Source organism: Lepidochelys olivacea (assembly GCF_965140295.1).
Source record: "Lepidochelys olivacea isolate rLepOli2 genome assembly, chromosome: 2".
NCBI classification, from domain to species: domain Eukaryota; kingdom Metazoa; phylum Chordata; order Testudines; family Cheloniidae; genus Lepidochelys; species Lepidochelys olivacea.
This window is the reverse complement of record NC_140412.1, coordinates 6,706,994-6,726,282: the sequence shown is the minus strand read 5'-3', so window position 1 is coordinate 6,726,282 and position 19,289 is coordinate 6,706,994. Positions and strand designations below refer to the sequence as shown.

Genomic DNA, 19,289 nt, shown 5'->3' with positions numbered 1-19,289 from the left:
CATGACTATACAGACAGATAAGAGGGGCAGGTTGTTTCCCTGGTAAGCATGGTGATTCTGCAGAGGAGCCTGTCTCTGGGTCTTTGCATCCTACTCTCCATAACCCATGTTGCTGCTGGAGACTGATAACCTGAGGGTGTAGAGGAGGACGGCGTACAAAGAACACAGAGGAGCTGCAAAGCTGTGAAGACTGAGTGGATGTAAGGCTTTTAAAGGACACACATTCCTGTGTTCCGGTTTCCCAGAGCAGGGAGCAGCAAGAGAAGGTTAGTAAGTGTGGTTCCTTACGATACCTGAAGCCGTTACACCTTGGACTGTGGGCTTGGTGGCACTTGGAAGCTAAGCCTGGTCAGTACTCAGAGGGGAGACCTCCAAGGAAAGCCCAGGAAGTTGGGGTGGTGTTTCAGTCAGTAATCATCTTTCCTTCAGAGTCTGAGTTAAACCAGTGCCCCACTGTGGTGTGGACAGGAGGCACTGGTCGTGCCAGCTTTAGCAGGGTGTGTTAAACAGACACTGTTATCTATTCAGGTCTTTATACTGCACCATCTGGTGATGTCAGCCACTCATGGCTGTTAAATATCCCATGGTGGTTTTTGCATGGTGTTAACCCCAGTATCTTCCTCAAGTAATTACATTCCATCCACCTAAATTCCTCATGCAGAGGAAACGAAGTATTCATTCTGAAGTGTTTGGCTGTGAGCTGTTAAATGGCAGCTGCATTCCACCCAAGAGGTGGCTGCATTTAAGAAACTGATTCTTGTATATTGCTTGAAGCATATTGTGGATGAAAAATGCTGTACGGATGTAAGATAGTAGGTAGGTTGTGATCTACTTTTGGGTCATGGTGACCCCTTTAAAGCTTCAGCAATCTATTTAGGCTAGCTCTGCCTGGAATGCTGTGGAATCAGGCACATTATTGATCAGTGTTTAATTGCTAGGTGTATTCTTATGAAGGATGGGCTGGGAAAATGAACAATTAGAATATAAAAGCAAAGCAAACTAGCACCGAGCCAATCAAATAAATGAATAATGCTGGGAGTTGGTGTTAATTTGCATCTGATTTAAAATGCCTGGTGGGCGGAGAGAGAACAGTCCGCAAGGAGCAGCTGGGCTCTCTCTCCATCCCCCAACCCTTCTGTTAAGGCAGCACCATGGGGATATGAGGCGCACACAATCAAGCAATTCATCCCTGTGCTGCGTTGCTTTACATGGCTTGCAAAGGGGAAGAAGGAAGGGAGAAAAAAATCTCATGAAAAGCATTTTCAGCTAACATTATGCTGCTGCTTAGGCGAACTGGGGTCAACTCTTTAGAGCAGGGTTTTCTGATCCTTTTGTAAATTTCTGGTAGGCAGCCCTTGGAATAAGACGCTGGTGAACTGATGCTGTTTCTCTCACCATTGCTGGGGTCAAGTGTTTTGACTAATGGGGAACTGTTGTTATATGCCGCCTCACTGGGGTGGGCAGCTTCCGTCTGGTGCTGGATTATTGTCTCTAGAGGCCAAAGTTCTTTGTACCCAGCTCTGTGAACAGCAGAGGCAAATATCCCCGGCCTGCTGCCACCTGCTGGGGGTAAAGAGTAGATCAATTAATTATCCATATTACAATAGCACCTTGAGGCCCCATTGTGCTGGGCACTGTACAGATGCACAGCACAGGACTCTCAGAAGCACCCAAACGACCTAAGAGCACAAGTCCCTGTGAAAGCTCTTGTGCTAATTCACTTGGGTGCTTTTAAAAATCCCACCTGTGGCAGAAGAGAATCCTGACCGCAAAGATCTTACAGCTGTAGGTCAGACCAATGAAGGGTAGGAGTCATTATCTCCATCTTACTGAGAGGGAGCAGAGGCGAAGAGAGATCAAGTGACTTGCCCTGGGTCATATAGAAGGCCATTTGCAAAGGTAGGAATCGACTCCAGAACTCCTGGGGTCTAGTCAAGTACCTTAACCACAAGACCAGCCTTCCTCTCAGGGTTTGTCTAGTCTTATTCTGGAATAAGCTAAGGTGTATATTTAAACTGATAGAGTGATACTGGTACTACTCCCTGTATGGACACGCCTATTCTGGAATTAGTGGGAAGGCAGGCTTACCTAGCTATTTCGGTTTAACTTTACCAGTGGCACTTTCCTGTGTAGACAAGCCCTTGGTCTCTGAGGCCCATTCAGTCCCTGGCCTCTGATGAGATGGGCAGTAAGAGGGCAAATGAGCATTTTGTATCCATGTGCATTAGGAACCAAAGCAGAGAGCACTTGTCCATTGTACCTAGCTCTTGATGGGAGCTTTCACTCATGACCAACCTGCGCTGAATTTGAGCTGGTGACCTAGCAGTGAGAGACTTCATACCCCATTACCAATGCCTTTGAGAGTCCTTCACACCCAGTCCTGAGGCCCACAGCTGGGGTAGGCACTGGGTGAATGAGGACTCATAGACTTTAAGGTCAGAAGGGACCTTCATGATCATCTAGTCTGATCTCCTGCACATCACAGCCACAGAACCTCACCCACCCACCCACTCCTGTAATAGACCCACAACCTCTGGCTGAGTTACTGATGTCCTCAGATCATGATTTAAAGACTTCAAGTTACAGAGAATTCACCATTTACACTAGTTCAGACCAGCAAGTGACCCATGCCCCACGTTGCAGAAAAAGACGAAAAAACCTGAGGGTCTTTGTCAATCTGACCCATGGAAAATTCCTTCCCGACCCCAAATATGGCGATCAGTTAGACCCTGGACATGTGGGCAAGACCCACCAACCAGACACCTGGGAAAGAATTCCCTGCAGGAACTCAAAGCCCTCCCCATCTAGTGACCCATCACCGGCTGTTGGAGGTATTTGCTGCTAGCAGTCGCAGATCATTGTAGGCCGTCTCGTCATACCATCCCCTCCGTAAACGTATCCAGCTCAGTCTTGAAGCCAGGTAGGTTTCTTGCCCCCACTATTGCCCTTGGAAGGCTGTTCCAGAACTTCATTCCTCTGATGGTTGGAAACCTTAATCTAATTTCAAGCCTAAATTTGTTGATGGCCAGTTTATATCCATTTGTTCTTGTGTCCACATTGGGGCTTAACTTAAATAACTCCTCTCCCTCCCTGGTATTTATCCCTCTGCGGTATTTGTAGAGAGCAATCATCCCTCCCCTGAGCTTTCATTTGGTTAGGCTAAACAAGCTGAGCTCTTTGAGTCTCCTCTCGTAAGGTAGGTTTTCCATTCCTCAGATCGTCCGTCTCTGCACCTGTTCCTGTTTGAATTCATCTTTCTCAAATGTGGGAGACCAGAACTGCACAAGAACAGATCCTAGTAAAGAGGGGGACTGGGGAAGTTCTTCACGCTGTGCAGGGAACGTGCTCAGTTGGGCTACTCTTCTCCCCTGCACCCATTGGTTTGTTGTGGGATTGGTTCATGAATGATGCTGCTCCCTCTCCCCCGGGCTGGTTTGTTATTGGAGGGTTGCTCACAAGCCCTTGGGCTATACATGCCGATTTGTGATGGCCGGGTCTCTCTGAACGGGCAGACCTTATTATTTTATTGGGACAGGGAAAGGGCACTGAAGCTTTTATTTTGAATGGTACAAAGAACATAATAAAGTGTGTGCACTTTGGAAACCGAGGGAAGAGGGGAAAGAGTAGGTCTGACTGTAGATAGCATTCCGTTTAACAGCTCCATATGTATTACTTAGTGGCCAAACCCCAAGCTCTGGCTGGAGTTTTACAGTCCTCTTAATGGATTTTCCCCTGCCCTGGCAGCCCCTCTCTCCAGCTCACATCTGTCTGCCTCCCAGCCAGAAGGGGAAACCCATACAAATGAAGGAGTGTCTGAAAGCACCAGCTCTGCTGTCACTTTCCATGATGAAACATCACCGGAGCCATTCTCAGAATAAATACAAACCTCCCTCCTTCGATCCTTCATCTTCATCAAGGTTATGTGCTGACAGCTAACTAACCCCAATCCCACTCCAGCACATTCTTAATGCTGCACAAATCACTCAATAACATCTGCTGACGTCGTCTGTGATTAAAGAAGCCCCAGAAAGCACCTTTTGCCTCTCCTCCCAGCTAGCCCCTTCTCCCTGTCCCGTCCGGCCCCAACTCCATCTCTCAAGGGCTCTGCAGAGGAGAAAATGGTTGAAATAAACGGGCGCCTTTGTGCATTACCCCCCTTTACGCAAATCCGAGTGTTGCTGCTTCTCAGAGTTGAGGGCTGGGGTGTGATTCATGCAGGAAATCGTTCAAACTCATTTGTTCTTGTGCTGTGCTTGTACACCCAAATGCGTGTGTGCATCTGGGTGCATGCCCGCCTGTGTCCGAGAGACTATCATCCATTGCAGTACCACCTAAGGACCCCACTTTGCCAGACATTGCCCAATCACCGATTAAAAGATAGTCTCAGCCCAGAAAGGTTTGCAGTCCGAGAAAGTCCCTGCTCCCTCCAAATCAAGGGAACAGACGGAGGTGGTTCTGTGAAAGAAGAGGGATTGTCTTGTGGCTCATTCACTGTGGGCCCTTAGTCTCTTTGTGGCTCAGCTGCCCATCTGTAAAGTGGGGATGACAGCTATGTCCCACCTCAAAGGATGGCTGTGAAGGTAAATGCATTGAAGATTGTGGGGGCACTTATGGTAATGGGGGTCATATAAGTACCTAAGATGGATAAGAGGCCTGTGCCTTGACCCCCAGATCAGATATCGGGTAATTAACCTTGTCTGTGGAGAAATGTCAGTGTCCAGGTCTGTCAAACCAGCACCTTTCATGTGGGTTAAATAAAGCATTGCACAAAGGTGCCCCATTTTTACAGACGGGAAACTGAGGCATGGAGAGGGGTAGTGACTTAGCCAAGGTCACACAGCAAGTCAGTGGCAAAACTGGGACTAAACCCCAGGTCTCCTGAGTTCCCAATCCCATGCCCTGTCTGCTGGTCGAGGTTGAATGAAGGACTCTGCCTAAAATGAGGTACGGTGCGTCCCCACTTGTGTGGTTACACTCCTCGTGCCGGGTTTTGATCTGATCTGTGGCTGACGTCTGCATCCCAGCACGTTCTCTCCTCCCCACTCTGCTCTGCGCCGTCTCAAGTTGAAGTGAGGCTGCGGACAGGCAGCTGGAATCCAGAGCTGTAGACTCAGACTGACCCTGGGGCTTGGGTTAGCTTCGAAGCAGCTTTTTGGCCTTGGGGAAATGCAGTGCAAGAGCTGGAGTCTGGGTCGCTGCCTCTGATCTGTTTTCCCAGCTCTTGGGCTGGATTCAGCTCCACCATCTCTCACACAGCTACGGCCCATGCTTATTTAGTGCATGAGCCTTTGAGTACTTCCCCCCCCCCCCACAACTCCTGACCCAGGGCTCCCCCTCTCTGGTGGGTTTGCCCCTTCATGTCTCCCTGTGCTTCCAAGGGTGCCCTTTGCTCCATAGTGCAAAGTGTGTCTCTTTGTGTTACAAACTGGCTCTCCTGCATCCAGGCTCTGTATCTGTCTGTGTTGAACCATAAGGGGTATGAGTCAGCTGAAGTGCAGCCTGATGTGCCACATCTGGCTCTGACCCCATCAGGTCATAGCCTATTTAACGTGGGGCCAGCAGAGCTTCAGTGGAGAGTCCACTGCTGTGGGAAGTGGTGTTGACGATCCAAGGCTGCTAGGTAGCACCTTTCCCTCTGAGCAGATGCCCAGGGGTCTCTTTACACAGCCTAAAGTTAGCAGGGCAGCCTGTCTTGTCAATGATAGAAACTGCAGCACTGGTCACTGGTAACCATTAAAGATTCTGCAGCACTTTTGCAAGAGTTGGGTGTATTAATCCTAATCATCTGCCATGATTAATTACATTCCGCTTTCCCTAAGTCCCCGGCAGGTTCCATTGTATTTAACGTTCTCCTTCACTTTCTCTTCTTGACTGGTGCGTGGTGTTCCTGGGAGCTGTTTAGCAGCTGCTGCAATTCATCCCCGAGGCTGGATGCCCTTTGCTGTGGGTTTCAAAGCACTTGGGGATGAAAGATGCTGTTGTAAATACAAGTAATTACTATAACCGGCGGCTCGGGAATGAGCTTTCCTGGGACTCCCCTGTTCTCTGCACGCACCCCCTCTCGCACACAGCTGGATAATTTGAATGCACAGAGTTCAGAGGCAATAGGTGGGTCTCTGGGATGGGAAGACATGGGGGAGCCCATCCATGATGGCAAAGGGCATTTAAAGTGCAATTCAGACAGCAAAATGTGAGGGGAAGACTAGAGAATCTTAGCAAGCGGAGTGTCTCTTCTACCTTCCTGTCAGTATGGGATTGTTTCTTCTTTGGTGGCAACTTCCATTTAACAGGTTTCAGAGGGGTAGCCGTGTTAGTCTGTATCCGCAAAAACAAGGAGGAGTCCTTGTGGCACTTTGGAGACTAACACATTTATTTGGGCATAAGCTTTTGTGGGCTAGAACCCACTTCCATTTGAGCATCTCCAGGCACTTTGTCAGTGTAAGTCAAGCCCCAACGTGTTACCTGTATGTAGAGGAATAGCAATATCTCTGTGTTAAACCTCAGGAGTGGGACAGGACACCAAGTGCCTTACTCTGTCCATCTTCTATTGATTTTCCGAGTCTAGACCTCGTGACTCGTTCCAAAGGGATCAAGTAGCTCCTTGTCTATCTAGCGCATTTAAATAGCTCCTACCACCACACAGCCAGATCCTCAGCAGGTGTAAACTGGAGTAGTTCTACTGAAGTCAATGGGCTGTGCTGATTTACACCACCCAAGGGTCTGGCCCATAATTGAATTGCCATCTAGGAAGAGCCAGCAATGCAGGGAGTTTCCCTCGTCCTTTGTGATTCACCTCTTCCTTCTACTTTTATCAGACTCCTATTTCTGAGTGAAGCTGCCGTGGCTTTTTATGGTCAGAGTGAACTCATGGGCAGCAGGTGAAGTTTCCCCTTTGGGAGGCTAGCCCCCTGCTCTGCCTCTTCCAGCTGAGGCCCCACCCTGGCTCGCTGCTCTCAGCTCCCCTGTGGCCCCAGCTGGGGTGGAGGGTGAGGAGCTGAGAGGTTGGCCCCACCTGGAGTCAAGCTCTCAGCATCAGCTAGGAGGACGTTGGAGCTCTCTGTCTTCGCTCTGGCTGGAGCTTGGCGCCCTACCCTGGTCCGCCTGCAGCCCCGCCTATGGCCCCACCCCATTCCACCCCTTCTACCCTGGTCCGCCTGCAGCCCCGCCCATGGCCCCACCCCATTCTGCCCCTCCCCCATGGCCCAGCCCATGGACCTGTCCCTATTCTGCCCCTTCCCTTGCAGCCCCACCCCTGTTCCATCCCCACTCCATCTCTTCCCCCGTGAGGCCCTGCCCCCCGGCATTGAGGCCCCAAGACCGGAAAATCTCTGGGGCCATGGCAGGGAGTGAGAGCTCCTCCAGCCCCAGGGCCGTGGTGGAGGGAGATTTTTCCAGGGGCCCCAAATCCGCCACTGCCCCTCCCCTGGCGGAGCGAGGTTTGGGGTGGCTTAGCCTCCCTCAGCCTCCATTACACGCTGCCTATAAGTGAACTCATCTTCTCCAAAAGGAAAGTCAGAGGGAAGGCAAAAAATAAGGAAACGAGGAGGACCATAAAAAAGAAAACAAACCACCCCCCCCACAATATCTGCTAACCATTGGCATTGCTGGTGAGTTGACGGGCTTCACAAAGACGACTCCGTTAAGGCGTAGCTCCAAGATCAGTAGCAGGGGTGCCCCAGCTGCATGTATCCCTAGCTGGAGTTCCTGGTCTAGGAAACTGGCACAAATGCACCCCAGCCTCACTCTCAGTTCCCTTCCATGCATGGCGTTCTCCATGTGCCGTCGGGTGACAGATGCCATGTCACTCTACTCTACGCTATTTCCACTGTGCATGGGCTGTTTGCTTCAGCAGAAAGAAGAAAATTTCTGCGCGGTTACCGCTTTCTCTGCTCTCAGTTTATCATCGATAAGGGCATTAATGTGTTTTTCAGACATTAGGACACTGAGACGTTAAGGGCTTTGCCATCAGGAAGGAGGGCTGACTGATACTGGGGAATTTCTTTAAAGAAACTGGAGGTCCCAAGGAAGCTTTAGCACTCTGTGATTTGAGTTGTATCCCTGTAGGATGTTAGCCATGCTCCAAGTGGGAAGGGACATATGAGGAATTATAATCCTGTCATGTGGCACATTTAAGATGGTAAGCGGAGCTCAAGGGGTGGAAATGAGGAAGCAGGAAACTGGGGAGGGTGTAGAAGAGAAGGGGGAGCAGCGGAGTTCTTCCTTTATGGGAAGGTCCTGTGGCATGTGATATAAAAAGAGACCCTTTCTGTAATTATTTAACTGTAAGAGATGCGGATAATGGTAGCCTACCATGTAGCTAACACTGAAGTAACACTGCCCTCTGCTGCTCAGAATGAGAACTATGAAACTATGAGTCATAAACCCTGATTCGGGCCCATCCAGAGAAAGATTCCCCTTTAGCTTGTGTGGTCGTAACCTGTCCTTCCGAGGCAGGACTAACCGAGTTCTGTCCCTGCTTAGACACTATTATTAATGTTAGGATTAAAGGGCTGAATGTCTGTGGAGTACTAGGTGGACATGGATGTGTTACTGTCTCATCGGGAAGGCAAGAGAGAGTGACAGCAAAAGCACAGGGCTAGAACCCCATGTTCGTTCAAACAGGGAGACAAGCTAGGTGCAGGAATCCAGAGAAAGTTCCTAGAGGAGCAACAGCAGTGATCCTGGGGCTGGAAGGACTTGATTTCCCAGGAAAGATTAAAAGAACTAGTTGACTCTCCCAAGAGGAGAATTTGGATGTCTGTAAGAAATAGCTTACACCAGCCCTTGTCCTGCAGACATTGCACACGCAGGGCACTAGGGGCTCCTGGGGAACAAAAGGCTATTTTCCTTAGGGATCCTCTTTCAGTCTTAGTCGCAACATGTGTCCAGAAGGCAGACTGGAGAGGAAGGGTCTTGTGGTTAAGCTTCAGGAGCAAGACTCGGATGATCTCAGTTCAGTTCAGCGCTGTCAGAGACTCCTTACAGGAGTGAGCAAGGAACATAGTTTCCCTGCGCCTGTGAAGTGGGGATAGGAATACATCCTTTCCTCCCAGTGCTTGCCCGGTTAGACTGTAAGCTGTTCAAGGGCTGTTTGTTACTATGTGTTTGTACAGCACCTTGCACAGATGGGCCCAGACTCTAGTGGGAGCTGCTAGGGGCTACTAGAATACAGACGACTAATAAGTGGAGAGAGAAACAACCCAAGGTGGTTTATTTGCCCTGGCTCCTACAGCAGCCTGGTGCTAGGCTGATTGCATAAGCAATTGGAGCCAAGGTCTTTTCTTGCTGTTTCTAGAAGTCTGTCTGCATAGCTCTCTGCTTTAGCTCTGTTTACACACACAGTTAAACCAGGGAGGATACTTTCACTCTGAACTTGCCAGACTCTTTCTTGCCTTTGGATTGTCAGGAATGAATTCTGACTCATGTGGGGGCAAAAACCTGTTCCTCTTCAAATGTTTATCCTTGCCGAGGTGGGGGAGCCAGCTGTCACCGTTCTGCGGTTGCTTTTCCGTCACAGTCCCTAGCAGAGGTAGAGCTCCGGTCTTGTGTGGCACTCAAGCTAAAGAGGAGCCGGTGTCAGTGACAGATCCCACTGTGATAGATGATTGGCTGGGTTATGTCTTCTGTAGGCTGAAGTCTAGGGAATGGCATATTATGGTGTGTTTACACTGCGTACTAATCCTGGGTCTGTGGGATCCGGGTTTGGGGACTCAGTGTTTCCAAGTCCATGCTTGAGTGCCCACACTGCATTGTAAAGCTGGACCCAGGTCTCACAACTGTGATAAAGTGTCCATACCTCGCTATACACACAGCTTCTGATTTGGGTCTGCAGCTTGACTTGTATCCACACTGCAAAACGAGAAGGTTTTGACCTGAGTCACAGCAGGAAGGACTCAGGCTCTGACCCAACCCTCTAGCAGGGTCCAAGGATGCAGGCCTTGAGTGCCTGCTGATCTGAGTCAGACTGCTTTGTGTGTGGACAGAAGTGGGGGCTTGGACTCAAACCTAAGCCTGGATGCAGTGTGCATTGTAGACACATCCATTGTCCACAACAATTGAGCAGTCTGTCCTTCTGTGTAATTAGAAGTACTTCCCCGGAAACATTCAGCCAAACTGCTCTTGACTTCACTTGAAATTTGGCCTGTGTAAAGCTTGCGGGATTGGGCCTTTAGCCAATACATTGCAGTACGCCATTCCGCCCACACACTGCTGGGTTTATAGCGCATTGTGCTGGAGATCCAGGTGTTTGTGCGTTTATTTTTTCTCTTAACATTTCCCACTTCAGCAAGGATGAGTTGAAGGAGAAAAAATATGTTTATATTTCTTATGGTAAACCCTTCCAGATGGGACTACGTGCAGAGGAAATCAATCCTGAGGCCTAACAGCCATAACGCAGTGTCCCATTAACGGGTCTGTTTAGTTAAAGTTTGTTGGCTTTTACAACATGAGTCCTGGAGTGTCTGAGGCAGTTAGAGGCTGGCAAATGTTATTTATTATTTACCTGGGCCAGGCTGCCCCTTATGCAGGAATACCTGCTTTGGGGGGGACAGGAGACTTGGAGAGTTCCAACTTGTAGAGTCTCTTTGGGGTTTGACCTTTAAATTACTGGATCTCAGGATACCTGTCACTGTACCTACCCCTGTTCCTGGCCCTCTTGCCCTGCTGTGTTGACGTGTAATCCCTGCCAGTCACTGCTTCCAAAACCCCATAAAGGGAGTGTTTTACTGTGAGATGGACCAGATATTCCTAGTTGAGTCAGAATTACTTCATCGGGGGGTTCCCCACAGAAATAGCGCATGGCATGATGCCATGAACTATGGCTTTCTCCTCTCACAAGCAGCATGGCTTGATTCCCAAGGGGCACCCATGGAAGGGCTTCCTTAGGGTTAGAGAAAGAGGAGAATTACTGGGGGAGCTGTTCGTCTCTTCTTCTTTGCTCCTGTGGAGTCAGCCACTTAAGCAGGGCTCCCACTGCTCACTGAAGCAGAGGAGATGATAGAAAGGCTTAGCCTTACCAATCATTAATCATGGTGACCTCTCTTGGTGCTCACGTGATCCCTGGCTGATGCATGCAAGTTGCATTATAATTAAACATTGCTTCCTGTCTCCATCCTGGTCTGTTTCCTGAAATCTGGTTATGGGGAGTGGCATGATTTAAGGCATGTTAGAAATCTGGTTAGGCTGTGGAGTTTGACCTAGTGAAAACTGGGCTATCAAGTTTGGCAAGAGTGTCAGCTGGTGCCAGACCTGGGATTCAGATTTCTGATGGATTAAAGTATAGATGGATTCGATTTCCATGCCAGTTAGTGTCTGATCACCCTGCTTGCATAGTTTTCACAGCAACTTTAAGTGGAAATAAACCCAGGCTGCAGAAGTCAGACCTACCTTTTGAACCCTCTCAAAGCTCAGAGAGGTTCAGATCTGTGATTTCGGTTTGCCCTGTAACACTGCATGCAGTGACTCAAGAGCATGAGGACCAACCTCAGGGCAGACTAATAGGAAGCAGGGTACCAACCCCAAATGGGTTGCAAGTTCTATACTTAGATTTCATCAACTGATTATCATGTGTAAACTCCTGAGGCCCTACAACAGCCTAAACATGGAGTCACAGTCTCCTTGGGTACTCCTATCTATCTTGCCACCCAGATAAGTTTACCTTTGTGCTAGATGGTCCCTTACACCAAGAATCACAGCTATATTCAGGTTACTCCCAGTCCCAAAGGACCAGTCACTTACCCCAGGTCAATTGCACTTTAGATCTTACACCAAAGACAACCCTTGTAGCCAGTTCTATAATAAACGATATAAACATTTATTAAGTAAGAAAAGGAAACAAGAGAGTTATTTACAAGGTCAAAGCTGGTAAACATGTATACACAAATCAGTTACAGTTTTAGTACCAGAAGTGTCTATATAAGCAAGCTGTATAAATCCTTTAGAGCTAACCCATGCTGAACACTGGGGATCTCTTGCTTATGCCTAGGAAACCTTGCCCCCTTCCGCCCCCCGTCCAAGAAGCATAGAGATACAGCTCCTTCTCGTTAGAGGTTTTTATCCCCCTCCTCCCATGTGCTCTCATCTGTGAACGCAGCTGATAGGAAGAATCCACTTGCCTAATTCATCGTCATGGGCAGGGGAGCAGAACAACAACATCTTTTGTCCTCTTTAATGTCCCACAATAGTCCATCTAGTGTTGCTGGACCTTCCCTGTTGGACAGGACGTAACACCTTTTGCTGGAGATCAGCACTTCACACTAGTCAATGTCTTTCTCTTGTCCGGTGATTTATACAGTCACAGAGCCTCATAATACAACCACTCAAATTGCACCTTACAATACTCGTTACAGATGCTGTGAGATTAGTGCATGCAGCAATTAACAAGAATTCAATAAAGTCTTAACCCTAAACACATTCTTATCTTTCTAATACCTATTTGAACAATACTAACACACAGATGAGCCAGGCTGATTCCAGATATGTATTTCTCAGTGTTCAGCAGAGACATGGGGACCTTGGCATGAGCTGACACCAGGTCTGCCAGTGTCATAGACCCTTATAGAGCTGTGAACCAAGCACAAAATTAGGCTCTGGAGCTAAAGTGTGGATGTTGGACTAGGGTTTATGGGGATTGGGCCCATCTCTAATTTTATGGTCTCTCATGGTGATAGAGCTCAGCTGAGTGAATTCAAGATCTGCTGGAAAACTAGGTGTGTGGCTCAACATGGAGAATCCCTGATGCGTTAGAAATCTGATTGTACAGAGCCTTCCTACTGGTTAGCAGTGAACTGACTGGCTGCAGGAACATAGGTCAGTGGAAACTGAATACATTTGAGATGCTGGGGAACAGGGCTCCAGAGCTGCAGTACGGAGGGTCAGCTGTGTATGGGCGATCAGAGATGCTGGCTGCAAAGGGAGATGGTGTCTAGACTGAATGGGTCAGTACACCTCCTGCTAACTGAGAATCCCAGTAACTGATGTGTCCTGCTGTGAACTATGTGCTCTAATCTGAGCACATATATACCCAGAACAGGCCTAAGGCAGGAGTTCTCAAACGTTTTCCTAGCATGAACTACATTGTTAGAGAGAGTGTTGTACAAAGCATATCCCTTCTCCCCTTGGTGATCACGTATCATCCCTCTAGGAACTACAACAAGTGCTTACAGGGCTAATTCACATCAGGGGAGTATTTATATATTTTTAAACTCTCTTGTAATGCAGATTTGTACAATGTGAGTGCGATTAAGCGGTGGAACAGCTCACCCAGGGCTGCAGTGGATATTCCATCTCTTGTAGCCTTTTAATAGAGAAGGGACAGCTGTCAGAAAGATCTGCTCTAATTCAACCAGAAGTTTAGGGCTAGGTGCAGGAATCCCTGGTCAGGTTCTCCCCTGCATCACATGGGCCTGGTTAGGCTAGAAGATCATCATAATCCCTTTTGGCTTTAAAATCTGAGGAGCTGGCACCATGGGACAAGCCTGTGCTGTCTGGACCACATTTGGAGAATCATTGCCATCAGACAATGGGCAACCATCTGCATATGAGACTGGGATGCTGGCAGGTCCCCCATGCGCTGCCGTGCCATCTGCCAGGCTCCCAGTCCTAAAGATGGGGGATGAGGGGGGATTTGAAGAAGAAGAATGAGGGGGGATTTGATAGCTGCTTTCAACTACCTGAAAGGGGGTTCCAAAGAGGATGGCTCTAGACTGTTCTCAATGGTAGCAGATGACAGAACGAGGAGTAATGGTCTCAAGTTGCAGTGGGGGAGGTTTAGATTGGATATTAGGAAAAACTTTTTCACTAAGAGGGTGGTGAAACACTGGAACGCGTTACCTAGGGAGGTGGTAGAATCTCCTTCCTTAGAGGTTTTTAAGGTCAGGCTTGACAAAGCCCTGGCTGGGATGATTTAACTGGGAATTGGTCCTGCTTCGAGCGGGGGGTTGGACTAGATGACCTTCTGGGGTCCCTTCTAACCCTGATATTCTATGATTCTATGGGGTGACCTGCTTTAATCTGCCCTCTCTCAAGTGATCGCATGGCACCATCCCCTCTCTCATGACCAGGCCTCCAGTTTGCACAGTCACCCTGACCAGAGCACGGGGACCCCGGTGCATCCCGAGGGAACATCAGATAGATAGAGGGGCTGAAGTGTTTTGGTTTGGTGACGATATAATCCCACCCTCCCACCCCCCTTGCCCAATGAGGGCATGGCCTGGCAATGCAATCAGCTTCCTGCAAGGGGGATAGTGCGTGCATCTTCCCCACCCTGCCCTTAAGGCAGTAGGTCTCCGAAAAATGTTGGCGTGCCCCTCCCCCACCTCCCCGTGGGTCCCCTGTGCCCCAGTGTCTCAAACAGGCTTCAGAGCGCACTCTCCACTAATCCGCCGGCTGTAGCCACTCGTCAGCTGGTGGGGAGCCCCCGGAGGACTCTGCACCCAGATCCCAGAGCCAGGCGAGGATGAGTCAGTTTATCTTGACCCCCTCCCCCCCTCCTTTTCCTAACTAGCCCCAGCAGGAACTTTGTGTGTGTGTGTTTGGGGGGGGCAGGGGAGAGGGTTAGGACCCTTGGGCAGTGTGGAGGTGCACAGGGGAGAAGGGCCACCGGGCCGTGCGGGGCACGCACGGGAGGAAGGACCCTCCGGCACTGGGGGCCCACGGGAGGGGTTAGGACCCTAGGTCAGCGAGGGGGGCGCACGGAGGGGAAGGATCCCGAGGCAGTGGTGGGGGGGGGCGCACAGGGAGGACCCCGGGGCAGTGGTTAGGACCCCTCCCGTGGTTAGGACCCTAGGGCAGCGAGGGGGGCGCACGGGGAGGACTCCGGGGCGGTGGTGGGGGTGAGGAGGGGAAGGAACCGGGGTGAGGGGGGGACGACTTGGAGCGCAGCGCCGGGCACAGGCTGCCGGCTGCGCCCCTGTCCCTCCTGCGGGGGCGGCCCGGGTGGGGGCGGCCGCGGGGCTGTGCGGGGCGCAGCGCCCCGGGCGCGGAGGAGCTCGCTGGTTGCGGTCTCCGTGGGTATCGGGATGGGCAGCGGGGCAGGGGGCTCCCCGCCGCCGGACCGATCTCCCCAGCCCGGGGCGGGGGCTAAGGGGCCGCCTCCGCCGCGGGACCCACCACCCACCCCTGGCAGACACTGCCCCGCAGCCGGGCTCCTGGCTGGGCCCCGGGAGGGGAAGGAAGGAGAGGGGCGGCGGTGGTGGGACGCTGCAGCCCGCCCGGCGTGGCGGAGCCCAGCCGACCGCAGCGGGCGATGCAGCCGGAGCTCCCGGGCGCTGCCCCCGGATCTGCGGCCGAGCAAGAGCCCGTGGCCGCTGGGCAGGCGAGGGCTCCGGCTGGGCTTCGTCCGGGCAGCAGGGCTCAGAGGCTTCCGGAGAATAAACCTAAACTACCCGCCCCCGGCCGCCCGGGCTCAGCCGAGCGGGCGGCCAGCGTGCGGAGCCGGGAGCTCACTCCCCGGTCCCCGCGGCGGGGCCGGCGCCGCTGAGATCCGCCTGGCGGAGAAAACCGAAGGCGAGCGACCCCCGTTCTCTGCTGGAGGCTGCCCGACATCGCCCCCCGGTGCAGCTCCCTCCCTGGCAGGGCGCCGGCGCGTCTCTCACAGCTGTGCCATGGGCGGGGAGGGGTGTGGGGAGAGCGGATGCCCCCCCCCCCCAACCCCAGAGTCTCAGAGCCGGTCTGTTTTACTGAGAGTTAATAAAAGAAACTCTCTCCTTTCTTTCTTTTCTTTCCCAGGTGTTGCGTATGGCCACAAGGGGGAGCCCAAGTCCGAACATGGGAAGATCGGGTTGATTTCGCATAGAGTCTCATAAACTCTCTCTTTCCCTCTAAGCTTGCACCTGTTATGTCCAAGATCTGGCACCTGCCTGACAATTACTTTGAGTTCCATAGGACCAGAGACCTAGGATGAGGAGCACTGGCTTTGCCCTGCACCTGCTTTTGATATCACCACTCTTCTTAGTGTGGACAGTGGTCGCCCTCGACCTAGGACAAACTCCTTGCACCACCCTGGTCCAGGGGAAATTCTTCGGGTATTTCTCCTCGTTTGCTGTCTTCCCATTGAACTCCTCTCTGTGCTCTTGGATTATCCAGAACCCGGACCCCAGGAGGTACACCTTGTACATGAAGGTCTTGAAACCCACTGGCATATGTGACCACCAGCCGATACGCACCTACCAATTTGACTCTTTCCTGGAGTCCACCCGCACTTATCTGGGTATGGAGAGCTTTGACGATGTGCTAAAATTGTGTGACAGTTCCACTAGGTACTCCTTCCTCCAGTCCAACAAGCAATTCCTCCAGATGAAGCAGACCATGTCCCCGTCAGAAGGTGGGCACGTGCGACGGAAACCCACCAAGGCTCAGGAGCGGGACTTCTCGGTTGAGTACCTGGTGGTGGGCAACAGGAGCCCTAGCAAAGCTGCCTGCCAGATGCTCTGCCAATGGCTGGACACCTGCCTGACCACCAGCAGCAGCTCCCACCCCTGTGGCATCATGCAGACTCCTTGCTCTTGCTCCGGAGGGGAGGTGATGGATCAGCCCAGCGAGATGTCGGGGCTGCCCAAGAAGAAGGAAGATTGTTTTAAGGATGGGATTTATTTGGAAAACTGCATGAGCAGCCCAAAAGACAGCAGCCAGGCGGAGTTCCTGGGTAAGTGCTGAAAGCTGTTTATGTTTCAGGTAGAAGGGGGGGCATGTACAATAGATCTCTCCTGCCCTATTTTGTTTTTGAGACTGTGCCCATCTCCATGGTATCTGAGCCTCCTGCTCCCTCATCTTAAAGCTGTTATCCACCCTAAGCAGGATCAGTAATTCTGGTGGCATTTTATTAGCATGTAATTGAAACGCAGAGCAGATTAACGGGAACAAGCTCAGGTTGCTTTCATTGTTTCTCAGGCTTCGTGCCTTATTTATTTGTTTCTAATGGAGCCTCAGAGACGATCTGAGATTCTTACCCATCAACAAGCAGGTTTCAATAATAATAATAAACCATGGCCTGAAAGGACCATGACTCAAGTCATCTCTCATGTCAGGTTCCACCGTGCAACCCCACCCCCATTTAGTGCATAGGAAATACGTAATCTGAAGTGACTTCCAGGGTCAGATAGGACTGACACCAAATCAAGACAACGTGAATGGAGATTTTGATCATGGTCCCATCTATAACTGTAAAAGCTCTTCAGTATCGTCTGTGTGGGTAGGTGGGGGGCGAGTGATAAATGTTTTCTCCCTCCTTTCTTTGCTGTGTTTCTTTCTCTAGTGATTCCTGGAGTGCACAGCATGTGCATGGCAAGAGATAAAATAGGGAACCTGTGAGGTAGAAGGGGATGGGATGTAATGGACTGAACGTGAGACTGAAAGCTGGGTTCCTGAGTTCTAATCTCAGCTCTCACGCTGATACCTGCCGGTGCCAAAGTCGCTTAACCTTTCTGCATTATTGGCATGAAGGGAATGGTTTTGTGCTCTCAGAAGCAGCCTGTGTTAGTGGCGCTGTCTGAAGATAGATCCCATTAATCTCCTTCAACTAGACAGGAATGAGGAGTCACAGACTCTTCAGCTTCAAAACAGGGCTTCTTGCCTCTATTTCTGTGCCCGCATAAACCATTTTGGTTTATTTATTCCTTCTCAGTTCCTGACTGAGCTATCAGCAAGGAGATGGTTCAAAACTGAGACATGATACTAGGAATGGGTCTGACCCAAACACCCCCACACTTTGGAGAAGTTCTGATCTGCATCTGAATTTCACAGCTAGACCCTGTCTCTTTAAAACACCAGATTCAAACAGCCTCCCAGATTATGGGAAAGTTTGGATCTAGATTTGAAATTTGTGGCTCATGCTTGCCTCTATATAATACCCAGCTCAGGAGTGGACCCAGGCTAACCCCTGTGATAGAGAAAGAGACAGGACTTGGTTATAATGAATTTAAAGGAGATTTTCCAGCGAGGCTGCTGGACACAGATGAATTTTGTAGTGTCTAGTATTCTCACACAGGGTATCTTTTTAGTCCTGGCTTGGCTCTAGCTATTGTAGAAGGATTACATTATAAGTGTTTCACTGTTGATTTTGTGAGAGCTTTTGTATCTCAGGTGAGTTTTGAATCAATATGCTCAATATTGGAGCTGAGCAAATAAATCCTAACAAAGCAGTCATTTGTCTCTTTTCCTGTTGATGAGCAGACTGTGAAATTTGTTATTCAAGAATTTCCACAAATTTCTTTGCGAGATGTTTTTCTCTACATGAAGAATTTGCAAAGAGTTCCGTGTGACTGGTTTTGTGTAGCGCTGGTTAGTTCCATAAATCACACCATTCCCTTATAGGATGATTTATGCATTCAACCAACATATCATGACCTTTTCTTTATTTTATTATTACAATTGAAGGTGAAATTCAAAATTAGCTTTTTGGCAAATACCAGAGCATTAAAGCTTTATATTGGCTTTTTGTGGGGATCTCTAGTAAAGTTTGAGCACTTGAATGTTCCTGGAAAACAAATATGAAAGGGTCTCCGATGTGAAATGAATCAAAGTTCTTTTTGGATGTCAAATATTTGTGGATTTTTTTTGGGCCCCATTCATATCTGCACAATATTAAAGATAAAGAACTAGCAATTACATTGACTGAATGCCACCAATGTGAAACTGATTAGCACTTGCAAAATATCCTGTGTCTGCATGCAATGGCCTGTCTGAGTCCCTGTGCCAATTCTGGTTGTTGCAAAAGCCTGGTGAGGAAAATATAGGAGGTCCACCTCAGACATTGAACCCATAATCTCTGCCAGTACTTTTCAGGTTGAACCCTTGACTCTGGCTCAAGAATTATTGGTGGTGGTTCTTATTTTGCATTAGTAACCTTTTCCCTTTCCCAAAATCCTATTTCCTTTATTTCTCACTGCAGAGCCTTTAAAGCCAAGGGGTTTGAGCCATATAAATGTAGCTGAGCGATCTGGGGCAAGTAGGAAATGCTTGTTAGTGGTCTCAAGGATTCTTCCATGGGTTTCTAGATGTCACTCCAAAGAGCAGACAGACTTGTCCTCTAGCTCTCGTTTGGACTTGGGACATTGCAACAGCAAGTGGGGACGTGCGGTGTCCCTGAGGCCCAAGGTGTTGGGCTGCCTCCAGAATGCCCTCCAATATGAGCTGGTGCGGTTCAGAAAAACGCACTGGACTAGATGTTTTCAAAGGGGCCAGACACTCAGCTGCTGAGCCCAGTGTATGTCACCGTCAGTCAGGGTTAGATGTTATTCTTTCCCCATTTCATAGTCTCTAACAGGAATAGTCAGGAAAGGCTCCAGATGCAT

At 49.9% G+C, this 19,289-nt stretch overlaps 1 protein-coding gene across 4 annotated transcripts in view; it reads left to right on the top strand.

Annotated features, from left to right (window-relative positions):
• ADGRB1 (adhesion G protein-coupled receptor B1) overlaps positions 1-19,289 on the top strand; it is a 376,148-nt gene that overhangs the window by 85,909 nt on the left and 270,950 nt on the right. For all 4 annotated transcript variants that reach the window (XM_084620795.1, XM_084620798.1, XM_084620797.1 and 1 more), the window contains exon 2: positions 15,727-16,642. In XM_084620795.1, coding sequence (XP_084476921.1) covers positions 15,898-16,642 — 745 coding nt within the window. In that variant the 5' untranslated portion in view covers positions 15,727-15,897. The remainder of the gene's footprint in view (positions 1-15,726; positions 16,643-19,289) is intronic.